This window comes from Malaclemys terrapin, chromosome 5 (genome assembly GCF_027887155.1).
Source record: "Malaclemys terrapin pileata isolate rMalTer1 chromosome 5, rMalTer1.hap1, whole genome shotgun sequence".
Classification (NCBI taxonomy): Eukaryota; Metazoa; Chordata; order Testudines; family Emydidae; genus Malaclemys; species Malaclemys terrapin.
In genome coordinates this window covers 143,357,926-143,374,279 of record NC_071509.1, presented here as the reverse complement: position 1 = coordinate 143,374,279, position 16,354 = coordinate 143,357,926, and the positions used below count along the sequence as shown (strand labels likewise).

General features: G+C 44.2%; 1 protein-coding gene across 1 annotated transcript in view; it reads right to left on the bottom strand.

Moving 5' to 3' along the window:
• The window catches only part of TNKS (tankyrase), a 313,482-nt gene that overhangs the window by 18,362 nt on the left and 278,766 nt on the right, over nt 1-16,354 (bottom strand). The window contains exons 20-24 of the mRNA XM_054029743.1: nt 16,176-16,258; nt 5,924-6,044; nt 4,987-5,084; nt 1,355-1,429; nt 56-161 (exon numbers count right to left, since the gene is read on the bottom strand). Coding sequence (XP_053885718.1) covers nt 56-161; nt 1,355-1,429; nt 4,987-5,084; nt 5,924-6,044; nt 16,176-16,258 — 483 coding nt within the window. The remainder of the gene's footprint in view (nt 1-55; nt 162-1,354; nt 1,430-4,986; nt 5,085-5,923; nt 6,045-16,175; nt 16,259-16,354) is intronic.

Sequence of the window (16,354 nt, the reverse complement as noted above, 5' to 3'; positions counted from 1 at the left end):
TTTTTTTTTTTTTAAAAGAAGTAGTGAAGTCTAGAAACAGAGACCAGTTCCTCACCATGAAACAACATACGCTCATTGTGATGGTTGTGATTTTCCTCTGAGACCTCCTTCTGTCTGTGACAGAATCTCTCCCTCAACTTCTTGTTCACAACCTTCTGAATCTACAGTATAAACAAAAAACCATAATTCACTTCTAATGAAATGTAATTCTATACAGTATAGGGAAACTGTAGCAAGAGGTTTGAACTGTATAACAAATATCTGGGGTGGTTCAGTATCTAAGCTTTTGCTTTTAAAACAAAATTGGTAAAAAATATTACAGACAGAGCAGGTAGCACCACCTTTAGTTAAGGTAGCCCAACACTTCCCATTATAAAATCCTGTTTTCAGTTGCTTATACCTTTGCCAAACTTTTACCATTTGGGCTGAAATTTAAGGTTTCTGCCTCAGGCAGAATTTTGTCGGAAAATTTAGGCAAAATTGTTTAGCCATTTCTGAGAAAAAGTTAGGGGAAAATGTGTTGTTTTGTGCATATGAAAACATTCTTAATACTATTTCTCTGTGAAGCTCAAGTCTAGTGCTTTCAAGCAGGGACTTGAAATTTAGTGGTGGTGATGCAGCTTGGCCTGGTGTCAGGGATGTGCCTTTTGCCATTTCTGGGAAAATCCACCCAAATTGGCCAAGTTATGAACCTCTGAGAAATCTCAGTTTGCACATGCTCAGTAGAGACTTGTCAGAGTCTGGCAGCTAAATACTCTGAAGATTCTATCCATATTGAGCGTGCTCCATCCCTTCACAGCTCCTAATGGTGACAGGACTGTGCTTGGCCATCCCCACAGTGCGACTGAACATGTTCCATCCCAGGAGCTGTAGGAGGCCCCTGTGGCACTGGGCACAGGAACTGAAAGCAGGGCAGCTGTCTCGTCTGTGCTCCCAACACTATCCCTGTTGACACCAAGGCAATATGAAGCAGGTCAAAGTTTGTTTTGTAAAAAAAAATTGGGGACATTACATTAAAACCCCCCACGTTAACAGAACGTTAAGGCTGCAAAGTCAAGCAATCAAAAGCCAGAATTAAGATTGCCTGTTCTACTTTAATTTGCCGCCTTTGTGTGTATGCATTCTGTAATTACATGGTCACCTCCTGCCTCCTTCACTGCACAACATGGATGTACAGTCTTAATTTTGGTATTTCTTATCTTCTGAGTGCTTGACTGTGCAACTTTAACATTCATGTAATGTGGATTTTTGTATGCAATTATATAATGACAGGGCAGCATATCAAAATGATTCCAACTGTTAGCATAATTACCACTTATTTTACTTCTGATTTTCTGAAGTCTTTGAGACTTACCCTGATGACATTATATCTGTTGAAGATCCCACCAGCATTGCCACCGTCTCTGTGCTCCCGGATTGTACTTTGCATCTGCATAAAAATATCAAACGGAATTCTCAAACAGAAAACTTGACACCTGCTAATAATATTAATGAGCTGGAAAGGGAGTTCATTTAAGCAAGGCCAAAACATGAGGAATGGTGAATGTACTTAAATATAATCTTATTTGTTTTAAGAATGATCAAAGAAACACAAAAATTAAGAGACCTCGAATTCGAATACTGCTATGTTCTTTTATTTGTTCGCGTGCTGAAAGTCCTAGTGGAACATATTGCTCCAGGTTATTGGCTGAGAACAAATCCAATGACCCAACTTGTCAATAAAACTCCAGGTAAGAAAATAAGCACATTGGAATTTACTATCAAAAGTAGACATGGACATATAATTGGAATTTTTGCAATTCAAACATTACAAAAAAGCAAGAAAGATTTTATGGAAAGACTATGTTGACATAATAAAGAATGTATAACTAAGGTATATAATTTTCCATTTCTTGGTTTCTGGGGGGGGATCAATACATTGTGATGTTTATACATTACTATTACCTGCTATCAAGAAGTATAATTTCATCTACAGGTAAGTGACTTTTGGTAGACAATTATACTTTAAGTAACAGCCCAAATAAATATTGTATTTGACTCTGTTGGCAGTTGACCCTGTCTGTTACGCAAGCTACATGAAATCCTACATGAACTCTGGATTTCCAAACTTTTGCCTGCCTAAGCAAGAAGTAGCTTAAACATTTTCAACTTACTTTAAAAATAAAACAAAACAAAAAAACACTAGCACAGCAGAGAAACAGTTACAATCTAGGGCAATGTTACGTCAGAAAATCAACATAAACTATACGAAGTAAGAGGCAAGTGAGTCTTTGCAGTCGATATTCTGACTCTTTTTCTAGGGCAGCAAGCTGTTAGGGTGGCGAAGCAGACTCTTGGCATCAGTATTTCACTGGTGACAAGGTGATAGGACACGATGAGGTTGTCATACCATGCCTCCTTATTAAACTAAGCAAACAATTTGTTAAAATAGCACCCTGAGTCACTGATCCTGCATGTCTTAATGTGATTTCCTACTAACAGAAATGGACAGATCACACACGAAGGTTTAGGACTCAAGATCAAAGGTTTTACAATGGAATCTGTTTATTTTCCCATTTAAACAGCTAAAACCATAAAGTAGTACACACACAGTCTCCCTCCTCATTTTGATCTGTCATATGAGCCTTTTGAACACTTCTCCAAGAAAATACATTTTGTAAGAGGAGTTAATGACCCAGACCCACAGCACGTTCAGTGGGTGTTTCCAACAGGCTTCAAGAAGCATAAGGAGCTGCCTCTTGAAGCAGTGATACAAGCCACAGGGAAAGGGATGAAGGAGAGCACAACCCCTTTGGTTCTATTTTAACCTATGTTCCCAAACACCCTAGCTAAAAGAGGGGAAAACTGACAACTTTCATGAAGGTAGGTGCAAGCACGTGGCCCTGTGGAGCATACACATCTGGATACCACCTACAGGTAAGCGTAAAGGGTCACGGCATACAGCAGCCATCCTACCTTATCTAAATTCTTATCCTGGCACTCATCACCTTAGCATCCGAGTGTCTCCGTGGAGAAGAAAAAACAACAAGGAGTCTTTGTGGCACCTTAGAGACTAAACAAATTTATTTGGGGATAAGCGTTCATGGGCTAGAACCCACTTCATCAGATGCATGGCGTGGAAAATACAGGAGCAGGTATAAATACATGAAAAGATGGGAGTTACCTTATCAAGTGTGAGGTCAGTCTAATGAGACAATTCAATTAACAGTAGGATGCCAAGGGAGGAAAAATAACTTTTGTAGTGGTAATGAGAGTGGCCCATTTCAAACAGTTGACGAGAAGGTGTGAGTGACCGTAGGGGGAAATTAGTATGGGGGAAATTAGGTTTAGGTTTTGTAATGACCCAACCACTCCTAGTCTTTATTCAGGCCTAATTTGATAGTGTCCAGTTTGCAAATTAATTCCAGTTCTGCAGTTTCACATTGGAGTCTGTTTTTGAAGTTTTGTTGTTGAAGAACTGCCACTTTTAGGTCTGTTATTGAGTGACCAGGGAGACTGAAGTGTTCTCCTACTGGTTTTTGAATGTTATAATTCCTGATGTCAGATTTGTGTCCATTTATTCTTTTGCGTAGAGACTGTCTGGTGTGGCCAATGTACATGGCAGAGGGGCATTGCTGGCACATGATATATGCCATCATATGGTTGGGTCATTACAAAACCTAAACCTAATTTCCCCCATACTAATTTCCCCCTACGGTCACTCACACCTTCTCGTCAACTGTTTGAAATGGGCCACTCTCACTACCACTACAAAAGTTATTTTTTCTCCCTTGGTATCCTACCGTTAATTGAAATTGTCTCGTTAGACTGACCTCACACTTGATAAGGTAAGTCCCATCTTTTCATGTATTTATACCTGCTCCTGTATTTTCCACTCCATGCATCCGATGAAGTGGGTTCTAGCCCACGAACGCTTATGCCCAAATAAATTTGTTAGTCTCTAAGGTGCCACAAGGACTCCTCGTTGTTTTTGCTGATAAGACTAACAGGGCTACCCCTCTGAAACCTGTGGAGAAGGCAGGACCTGAGGGGGAGATTGTGGCAAGGCAGGGAGAAGCACTGGGTTAGCCTGGCTGGCAGACAGTGGACAGAGCAAGGAAGATCTGAACTTGGGCAGTCACCCAGCAACAACGAAAGCAGCTGCAGCTCTCTGTGCACCACTGTCCCCATCAGCAGAAGATTGTGTGTGGAACCCCACCCAGCACCTGTCTCTCTTGGGGCAAGAGGCAATGCCATGTTAAGGAGATCATGGGGCTGTTGTATGACCTGTCCTACTCCCACCAGGACTCTAGGGAGACATGGTTGTTCCAGCCTCCACCTGCAATTACTCTCGGCTTATTTTTTGGGAGCTGCAGGATTGACTGCTGTCTTTGGGGGTGAAGTGATGCTGATGCCTGGTCTGTCCCCATGGAGCTGTGGGGGCGTGGTTCTTTCCCCCCACACTACAGAGGACCTTGATGTTGCTCCGCTTGCCAAAAAAGATTGCATAAAAACGGCTCTTTCCTACTGCTCCCTGAGTGCCCTGGGGTCAGATCTTTTTTATTCCCGTTAACTGCTTTGGTGCTGCAGGGCTGGAGTCTCTTTTTGTGCAGCACCAAAGGCATTGCTTGTTTATTTTAAGTCAGTGACACACTTGTGGAGCTCTACTAAAGGCATTGAGGGTTGCAGAGGTATCACCAAGGCCATAATCTGGAAAAATGTGACTAGCCCAGGTATATCTGGGTGTGGAATTGGGCCCACAGAGCACTGGGGATGTGTAAGAGGAAAAGAACCTAGTCTGACCTTCAGTTCCTAGGCTGAGTTTGAAGACCTGGCAATCAGGGATCACATCTGATCTGTAATCACTGGGTGGCAGTAACGTGGAACCCACCAATGCTATTTTGAGAGTATCACTTTGCAGTGTAGAACCACACTGACTTCCAAGACAGACATTAAGCAGCAAACATAAGCCAATTTTTAAAACAAAAATATTTGTATTTATAATACCTCCTCTTCTACTGATTGATACTCCTTATCATCGGGAGCAAGATCTAGGAGAATAGTCCCTTGGCTCACACAGTGAAAAGTCAAATAAGGACTGGTGCCTGCAAAAGGGAAGAATTTAAGAAGTAAAAATCAACGGTAGGAAACAATACCAGCTGTATTTTTACCCAGCCTTACTATTATTACTTGTTAAATAACCCCAGAGCAGGAGCAAGTCCAATACAGGAAGCAAACAAAGGAAATACAACCTAAATTAGATCAAATGCTTGAAAAGCAGCAGGCATTAAAAGAGAGTATTAAAATAGAATAAAATATTAAAAGAATAAAATTTATGTGGGAGATGAACTTATCTAGCAATTTCTGCTTTCAAGTGAAGCAGCTGAAGCCTGTGTGATAGACACAATTCCAACAGTTTGCAATTACAATGTGATCCATTCAGGAATTAGTTATTAGTAACTAACAGTTGTGTGTGTTAATCTTGGAACAAACCACTGCACCAGACTGTGACTGACCCTTACGTAGGTACACAAAGAGCTGCTCCCGCTTTATGCACTTCATGCTGGAGCCTTCCAGAATGATGGCCTTGTGCTAAGAGCAGCATAGGGGTTCCTCCCCTCCATGGGCTGTGCATTCCCCAGTTGGGATGGAGAGGAGACAAGACAATGGCTCCACCCCATCTTTGCACCACTGCACTGAAAGATTCCTCTGTCTCTAGCCATTTTATTTCTGCTGCCTAGCCAGAATTTGGTTAATTCTGCAAGCAGGAACGCATCTAACCACACATGGACTCTTTAAAGTCATGGTCTAAGCCTGGGGATGATCTAAGAGCATTGCTTTTACAAGACAAATGCTGAAAGCCTGCTGAAAATTATTTTCAGACAGGTCCAGGTGTACATAACTCAAAGTTAACAGGAATTGCCGGCTGTTTTGATATATGTACCTTGCTGACCTCCTAGAAGTCTCTCTACACCTTTTATTAGTTTGTGACGATGTCCATATGCGTTAATGCCAATTTCTTTTAACTCTTCATGCCCCATGTCTGCCAATACATCAAGAGTTATCTGAAAAGAGAAACCATGACAAAAATTAGTAGCCAAGCCTTCATTACCTCCTAAGGAAAAAATGAAAGTCCCATTGTTACAGAAATGATACTGTGCTTACACTGCATTCATGCTAGGAGTAGAATCCCTCAGTTTATGTATTTTAATTTTATTATGACGATCCTACAATCTAATGGACTGCCACCTTCCTGTCTGAGGCTGGCCCAAGTAAATATCACAGGCTCTTCCCATCATGAGACAGCAGAGAGCTGCTTTATGCTGGCTGCTGCAGAATGTGTGTAAATAACATAGAACATACCTCTCTCTTCCAAAAACTAACAGGGAAAGGTAATTTAGCATAAAGCTATTTAATTTCTCATCCATCTCCCTTCATGGTAGGACTCCATACCAAACTGGGAATAATTTCTAACCATTTAATGAATGCACTGAAACAACAGTCAAACATTACTAGGAAAATAATTTAGTCTGGATCTGATATTGCTAAAGGAATAATAAAAGGCTTAATTTAAAACTGATAGGAGATTTCAAGTGTGCCTATGGGATTTAGGTGCATATGCCCCACTGAAAATCAGTGGGACTTGCGTTCCTCTGTCCCTTAGGTGCATCATAACTCTTCCCCTTCAGTGACTGGCCTTACCGATACTGGATTTTTCAAAATAATTCCCTGTACTGAAGTATTATTGATGGAGCTCCACTGGTGGTAACACATTAAGGACGACTGTACACAGGCGGCTAGTCATTGTATTATTTAGAACTGCTCTGAGGAGGGCTACATGGCACTCTGGCTAACACACCAGTATATTTTTTACACTAACACACCCACCATTGCTAGCATTGCTAGCTGCCCGAAGGATAGCAGAAATAGTAAGAGAAAAATCCCAGACAACAGCTTTCCTGTCAAGATTATCAAGGGGTCAGGATTAATGTGGTGCTGTACATCAGCACTATAAACATAGCAACAGTTTAAAGCACTCTGTAGCAAGATTTACATTTTTGCACAAATACCTATAAATGTATTTCCACCACATACAACATGGAAATAAAAGTTCTGTATCATTTTAGCCTGATAATTTCCCATTCTTTTGCTGTTATGTCCTTATTAAAATGTGTAACACATCCTACATCGATCCCATTACAGATTCTCTAAAACATTCACTTCGTGTTTATGTGATGTGTGTGTGTCTCCAAACATGATTTGGCTATGTTAAATCATGCTTAAGTAACCTAAGGTTCTTAGAAATAATGACTGTCATGATGACAGATCAGGACTATTCACTGGCTGTAATATATTAAGATTCCTCAAAGCATTTGACAAGGCTGCATTTCAAGGTCATAGAGATTACTGGCTAAAGCAGGAAGTAATAAAATAGGATGTCAAATAAGATGTGAAACAGAAAATTGATTTAAGAGCAGGACATAAAGGGCAGTCCAGACACAAACTTTTCATATTGTATAGAAATTCTATGCACAGGTTACCTTTTGGACCTCAGAGATACAGAAAGATTTCATTTAGGAGAGGCATTCAAATATATCTGCTCCCAGATTTATACATTGCAGTAGAACTGGAGGCTTAGTAATCAATGGGAAACCATGCAACTAGATTCAAAAGGAGCTGGAGAGTTAGGATGACTGGCTCTGTAAGTAGCAAACAAAGTCCACTGTAGACAAAGATTATATGCTTAATCCAGGAGAGAGGGACTCAACCAAGGGATATGCAATAAACAGGACATCCAACATATTGATCAGGCAAAAGATATGAAGGTTACTATGAAAGAGTCATTGAAAACATTCATCAAGTGCAGAGCAACACTACAAAAGACTGCAAAACATACTACCTTACTGCCAGAGGACTAGGATTAATGTCAGGGGAAATCCAAAATGAAAAACTGTCCCTCAATGGTACCTGTATCACAGGAGGGCTGTTTCCTTGCAGAGATTGTAGTGTATGGGAAACAAAGACAGTTCCAGACATCAAGCATCAAAATAATATGGAATGACTATGAATATGTACTCATTGTCTTTGGAAGGACAACAGCATGAGATGAATTAACACGTTTTCAAATTGATGAAAGAGACGAGTAAATCTGATTTGCATTTTTAAAACCCTCACTAGTGGAGGAAAATTGTAGAGATAACCTATAAGTAGGACTGTCAAACAGTTAAAAAAATTAATCGCGATTAATTGTGCTGTTAAACAATAATAGAATACCATTTATTTAAATATTTTGGGGTATTTTCTACATTTCCAAATATATTGATCTCAATTACAACACAGAATCTGAAGTGTACAGTGCTCACCTTATATTTATTTTATTACAAATATTTGCACTGTAAAAAAAGAAATATTTTTCAATTCCTCCATTACAATTACTATAGTGCAATCTCTTTATCATGAAAGTTGAACTTAAAATGTAGAACTATGTACAAAAAAAAATAACTGCATTCAAAAATAAAACAATGTAAAACTTTCGAGCTTACAAGTCTACTCAGCCCTAAACATTCGTGCTTCAACCCCCATTCCAGATGACGGGTTCTGCTTGATAATGATCAAAAGCAGTGCAGACTGATGCACATTCATTTCCATCATCAGATGCCACCAAGAGAAGGTTGATTTTCTTTATAGGTGGTTCGGGTTCTGTAGTTGCTCTTCTGAGACATCTGCCAGCATGCTCCACACCTCGTCCCCTCTCAGATTTTGGAAGGCACTTCAGATTCTTAAACCTTGGATGGAGTGTTGTAGCTATCTTTAGAAATCTCATATTGATACCTTCTTTGCGTTTTGTCAAATCTGCAGTAAAAGTGTTCTTAAAACGAGCAACGTATGCTGGGTCGGTATCCGAGACTGCTATAACATGAAATATATGGCAGAAAGCAGGTAAAACAGACCAGGAGACATACATTTCTCCCACAAGGAGTTCAGTCACAAATTTAATTAACATATTTTTTTTCATCAGCATGGAAACATGTTCTCTGGAATGGTGGCCGCAGCATGAAGGGGCATATGAATGTTTAGCATATCTTGCACATAAATATATTGCAATGCTGGCTACAAAAGTGCCATGTGAACACTTGTTCTCACTTTCAGGTGACATTGTAAATAAAAAGCGGGCAGCAATATCTCCCTTGAATGTAAACAACTTGTTTGTCTTAGCAACTGGCTGAACAAGAAGTAGGACTAAGTGCACTTGTAGGCTCTAAAGTTTTACATTGTTTTGTTTTTGAGTGCATTATATAACAAAAAAAATCTACATTTGTAAATTGCACTTTCAGGACAGAAATTGCACGACAGTAAATGAGGTAAATTGAAAAATACAATTTTATTTGTTTATCTTTTTTACAGTGAAAATATTTGTAATAAATAATAATATATAAAGTGAGCACTGTACACTTTGCATTATGTGTTGTAATCAAAATCAATATATTTGAAAATGTAGAAAAACATCCCAAAATATTTAATAAACTTCAATTGGTATTCTATTGTTTAACAGTGTGATTAAAACTGCAATTAATCGCGATTCATTTTTTAAATTGGGATTAATTTTTTTGAGTTAATCAAGTGAGTTAACTGCAATTAATCGACAGCCGTACCTAGAAGATAAGGCTCTAAAGTAGAACTCTTCAGTGCAAGAGGAAGGTTTTTTAAACAGGAAAAATGAGTTTAAGCAGCACTTAGAGATTTGTTTCTAGAGGGACATGACTAAAAGAAACAATCCAAAATTAGATTACGATAACCAGGGAGAGCAGAAATATTTGGATAGAAAGGTTTTTCCTGGTTCTAAAAAGCCAATATTTCAGTTTCTCTGATGAACATAAACTTCTATTAAATATAGGGAAAGCACACTTTTTCTAGGTAAGAAGAAAAAGGTAGCCAAGAAATATTACAATTCATGCTGAAGTGGAGAAGAGGTATACATAATGTAAATGAAGATTAAAGAGAAACTGTCATATCTACAGGAACTGGGAAGCAAAGGACAACTCTTAACACTTCATACAATAGTCTGGAGATTTTTCATAACCAACACATTATGTTTAAAGTGTTTGTTCTCTGACTGATCGCTACAGCTTAATATGTCTTATTCCCCTCCCCTCACATTATATCTTAGTTCACACTAGTAAATTATGTGTTTGTCCAAGAAGCTGTTCAGAAAAAGAATTAACAAGTACATTCAAATGCTATTCTTTTCCAAAAACTGACCATAAACATGGTAACTTCTTACAATACATTTTGCATATCCAGAGCTACTGCTGAGTTTAGTAACATACTTTTTTCCTACTATTTAGTCTTTAACCCTAGACACCCAAAACAGCTAAGATTATAGTCTTGTTTGCAGTAGGAAACTATTTTCTGAAATTCTCTAGTGTAGACAAGGCCTGGGTAAAGTAGTTTCTCTTCCGCCTAGTCCATCAACGGCATTGTTTGCTAAAGGACAGTTACCTATTCCGTAACTGGCGTTCTTCAAGATATGTTGCTCATGTCTATTCCACAGTAGGTGTGCGTGCTCGCCACGTGCACCGGTGCCGGAAGTTTTTCCCTTAGCAGTACCCGTACTGGGGGAGCACTGCGGCAACCCCTGGAGTGGCGCCTGTATATCGCGCTATAAGGGGAGCCACGTGCCCCCCCACCCTCGGTTCCTTCTTGCCGGACAACTCTGACAGAGGGGAAGGAGGGCGGGGTGTGGAATAGACATGAGCAACACATCTCGAAGAACGCCAGTTATGGAACGGGTAACTGTCCTTTCTTCTTCGAGTGATTGCTCGTGTGTATTCCACAGTAAGTGATTCCAACCAATATCTGTTGGAGGTGGGTAGGAGTTCACGACAAACCGGGATGGAGTACCACCCTGCCGAATCCGGCGTCGTCCCTAGACTGGGCGACGATCGCGTAATGCGAAGTATATGTGTGAACTGAGGCCCAAGTGGCTGCCCTACAAATGTCTTGGATAGGGACATGGGCTACGTAGGCAGCTGATGAGGCCTCGTAGAGCGTGCCCTAACGATCGGTGGCGGGGGAACCCCTGCCAGATCGTAACACATGAGTATGCATGAGGTGATCCAGCGGGAAAGATGCTGGGTGGAGAAGTTGCCCCATCACCCGCTCAGCCGAGGCAATAAAGAGTTGCAAGGATTTCCGGAACGGTTTGGTCCGATACAGGTAAAAGGCCAGCGCCCTACACACATCGAGCGTGTGGAGGCGGCGCTCCTCGTTAGAGGAATGGCTGGGCTTAGGACAGAGCATGGGAAGAAAGTTGCTCTGTTCCATATGGAAGGCGGTGACCACCTTTGGGAGAAACGCCGGGTGTGGGCAAAGCTGGACTTTATCCCTGCGGAAGACAGTATAGGGGGGTCCTGAGGTCAAGGCCCCAAGTTCCGAGACCCATCGGGCCGACGTGATCGCTACAAGGGAAGCCACCTTCCACGAGACGTGAGACCAGGAACACGTGGCCAGGGGTTCAAAGGGAGGCCCCATGAGTTGGGACAAAACCACGTTTAGGTCCCATTGCGGCGGGGAGAGGGAGGAAGGGGGGGCCTAGCATACGGGAACGAACGGTCGAGGCCCTTCAGGAAATGGGAGGTCATAGAGTGGGAGAAGACCGAGTGAGTGCCCTTGCACTGGCAGGTGGAAGGCCGATATGGCCACCAGATGTACCCTGACCGAGGCGGGTGCCAGTCCTTGGGCCCTAAGGGAGAGGAGGTAGTCCAGAATAAGCTAGAGAGGTGCAGAGGAGGGTGAAACTCCCCGCTCACTCACCCACTTGGAGAACCTGGACCACTTTGCCATGTATGTCTGGTGTGCAGACAGCTTCCTGCTTTCCAAGAGGACCCACCTTACCTGCTCTGAACACCTGCCCTCCTCCTCGTCTAGCCACGGAGCAACCACGCTGTCAGGTGGAGCGCGGCTACATTGGGACGGAGGAGGCGGCCCCCATCCTGGGAGAGGAGATCTGGGCGATGCGGCAGCGTCCTCGGGGGGGCCGCCAAGAGGTGAAGGAGGGTACCGTACCAGTGTTGGTGGGCCCACGCCAGGGCTATGAGGATGACTCTCGCCTTATCTGCTTTTACCTTTTGTGGGACCCTGTCGATGAGGGGAAATGGCATGAAAGTGTAAAGGAGCTGGCCCGACCACCATAGAAGGAACGCATCGGAGATCGCTCCCCACCAATCCTCTGGAGCAGAACTGTGGGCAACACTGGTTCTGGCGGGTTGCAAAGAGGTCGACCCGGGGAACTCCCCACTCTCGGAAGAGCCAGTGAGCAACATCCGAGTGGAGCGACCACTTGTATTGAGGGGAGAAAACCGTGTTGAGGCGATCTGCCTGCGTATTGCGGATGCTCGGGAGATGTACGGCCCTCAGGAAGATATCGTGGGCTATACAAAACTCCCATGGGTTCAGGGCTTCCCGGCAGAGGGCTAGGAAGTGAGTCCCGCCTTGCCTGTTGATATAGTACATGGCGGCAGTGTTGTCCGTGAGGACTTTGACCACCTTGCTGCAGAGATACATGTGGAAGGCCACGCACGCCAACTGCACTGCCCTGAGCTCTTTGACATTTATGTGAAGGGACAGGTCTAGGATCGACCATGTCCCTTGAGTCTGCGTGTTCCCCGTGTGGGCTCCCCAACCCAGGTCCGATGTGTCGGTCACCAGGTCTACAGACGGGCTGGCATCCCGAAAGGGAACCCCTTGCAGCATATTGCTCAGGTAAGACCACTATCGGGGATGGAACCGTGAGAACCTTGTCCAACCCGTCCCGGGCCTAAGAGAATTGGGAAGCTAGCCAGAGCTGGAGGGACCTCATTCGGAGTCTGGCATGGCGGACCACGTACGTACATGCCACCATGTGGCCCAGAATTCGAAGGCATGCTCTCGTCTTTGTCACTGGGAAGGCCGTGACCGAGGCGATGAGATCTCTCAGTGCCTCGAACCTGTCTAGGGGGAGAGAGGCTGTGGCCCTCGAGGAGTCCAGTGAACTCTATGCGCTGAACTGGAATTAAGGTTGACTGGGTCTCGTTCACCACTAGTCTGAGACCGGCGCCTGTCGAGAGGAGCAGCCCCACGTGGGTCTTTACCTCAGAATGTGAGTCACCCTTGAGAAGCCAATCATCCAGGTATGGGAAGATCTGGACCCCCTCCCTCCTGAGTTAGGTCACTATCACAGTCATACACTTTGTGAAAACCCTGGGTGCCGTGGATAGGCCAAACGGGAGGACCGCAAACTGATAGTGGTCTAACCCCACTAGGAAGCAAAGGAAGTGTCTGTGCCCCTCGAAAATATGGATGTGAAAGTACACATCCTGGAGGTCCAGGGATGCATACCAGTCCCCCGGGTCCAGGGAGGGGATAATAGAGGCCTGGGACACCAGGCGGAACTTGGAGGGGGCCAAAAAACAGTTTAGGCCCTGGAGGTCCAGGATGGGCCTGAGGCCCCCTTTGGCCTTCGGGATCAGGAAGTACCGGGAGTAGAATCCTTTGCCTTGGAATTCTACCGGTACTCTTTCCACCGCCCCCAGGTGCAGTAGACAGTCCACCTCCTGACCCAGGAGGAGGGCATGCTCCGGGTCCCCCGGGACTACCGGGGAGGATGGGTGGTTTGGTGTGGGTGAGGTGAACTGCAACATGTAGCCCCTGGAAATGGTGCTGAAGACCCACTGGTCCGATGTTATACAGGAACACGCCATGTGGAAAGCAGACAAACGGTTGCAGAACAGAAACTGTATTAACTGGTGGGTCTCCCTGGCAACTAGCCTGGTGCCCCCCTGCAAATAGTCAAAACCGCCTCTTTCCCTGCCTTTTGCCCTTAGAGGGTCCAGGCTGCAGGGCGGAGTGGGACTGCCGCTGAGACCGGCGTTTTTGATCCCTCAGTCTCTTATACAGGGGCTCGTATCTGCTCCTCACCAGTTGAGCCAACGGTTGCGGCCTGGCCTTGACCTTAGCCGGAGGGACGTAGAGGCCCAAGGTTTGCAGGGTGGTATGGGAATCCTTCATCCCATGCAGCCTGATGTCGGTCTGGTCCGCAAAGAGCAGTCCTCAGAGTGGAAACTGCGTCCTGCTGGGGAGGCTTGGTGAGCACCCAAAGGAGGCTTGCCGCGGGACCAGGGGCCCGTCCCCAGCTGCATGCCCGGAACCGGCAGGCTCATAATGTCTTTTGCAACTTGCATCGCCTCCAGCGTCGATGGCATCCGTACCAGTGGGGATGCGCGCGCGGATGACGCCGGGCTGCTCCGCTCAACACGAGTCGGAGGCCTGGAAGCCAGGGGGGACTGAGGGCTGCCCGACCTGGGACCAGCCTCCCCTCTTTCCTTGTCTCGGCACTGCTGCGAGGTACGGCCCTTCCCGTGTTTCTTGGAGGGAGAGCGGTGCTGGCTGGTCGAGGGGGCCTCGCTACGCACCGACGATGTGGCGGCGGGTGCCAAGTCTGTTCGGCGCGCCGGAGTTGGGGCCAGCGCCGACTCCATCAGGAGAGCTCGAAGTCTAATGTCTCTCTCCTTCTTGGTCCTTGGCTTGAACGACCTGCAGATCTTACAACGGTCGCTGATGTGAGTCTCACCCAAACAGTGGAGACACTCAGTGTGCGGGTCACTCCTAGGCATAGAACGGCGACAGGAGTCGCACGACTTGAAGCCTGGGGCACACGCCCTGCCCTGAGCCCACTCTAACAACTGAAGAAACAATCCACGAATGGTACCACTAAGGTCAAGAAGAAAAGGCTGCAGCAGAGCTGGAGCACAAAGTTCCGACTACCTTCACTGGTGGCAAGAAGGAACTGAGGGTGGGGGGAGCGCGTGGCTCCCCTCATAGCGCGATATACAGGCACCACTCCAGGGGTCGCCACGGTGCTCCCCCAGTACGGGGGGAAAAACTTCCGCCCATTGGTGCACGTGGCGAGCATGCACGCCTACACATGAGCAATCACTCAAAGAAGAAGTTCTAATGACTTTCACTTTAATAACTCTGTTCAATGCAACAGGCTTCCACAGGCTTCATAGAATTGTAGGACTGGAAGGGACCTCGAGAGGTCATAGTCCTGCCCCCAGCACTCATGGCAAGACTAAATATTATCTAGACCAGTGGTTCTCCACCAGGGATATGTGTACCCCTGGGGGTACACAGGTCTTCCACGTGGTCCATCAATATATTTGCCTAGTTTTACAACAGGCTACATGAAAAGTACTAGCGAAGTCAGTACAAACTACAATTTCTTACAGACAATGACTTGTTTATACTGCTCTATATATTATATCAGTGTTTCTCAACCTGGGGGTGGCAATTTATTTTATAATTATATGGTAACAATGAGAAAGTAAGCAATTTTTCAGTAACAGTGTGCTGTGACACTTTTGTATTTTTATGTCTGATTTTGTAAGCAAGCAGTTTTTAAGTGAGGTGAAACTTGGGGTATGCAAGACAAATCGGCCTCCTGAAATAGTAGTCTGGAAAGGTTGAGAACCACTGATCCATACCATCCCTGACAGGTCTAACCTGATCTTAAAAATCTCCAATGATGGAGATTCCACAGCCTCTTTAGGAAATTTATTCCACTCTTAACCACCCGGACAGGAAGTTTTTCCTAATGTTCAGCCTAAACATTAGGTTGCTGCAATTTAACCCCACTGCTTCTTGTCCTATCCTCAGAGGTTAAGGAGAACAATTTTTCTTCCTCTTCCTTGTAAAAAAAAAAAAAAAAAAAAACCTTTAACAGGTTTATGAATGGGGAAGAACATATGTAGCTCAGGGGCTAATTTGTCCTGCAAAACCTTTATTGGTAATGATGTTCAAGATCAAAGGACCAATCGTGACTCAGATCCTGGGATGAATTTGCAGAGCTGGTAGTTAGGAAAAAAAATATTATTTTACTTGTAAACTGAGCAAACTTGATACCAGACTCAAATAACTATGATGCCATTTGTTCCAACCCTGACATTCTATGATTCAATCTTTTTCTGAGTAGAACCTCACTTTAAGGTATTAGAGGACTCATTTGTAGTTTTCTTTGTTATTTTTGTTTTTCACAGATGTTAAACAGTCATTTAAAAAAAGTTAGGAAACAACAGATGCAATCAAAATTTGCTTGAGTATATATTGCATTCACTATAAATGAACATACAAGTGCGCCATATATGAGGCTCACTCATTACCTGTTCTGTTTCAAAGATATCCCGCAGGTGTTCAAGCCCAAGGCTTTTCAGGAACTGGCTGATATTCATGTCAAGACCAGCGACTATAATGAAAGAAACAGATCAATGTAGAAGATATCCAACATCCAGCATAATGTCAGCTTGTCCTCAGTTTCAAAACAGCTCTCTATAGTCCTCAG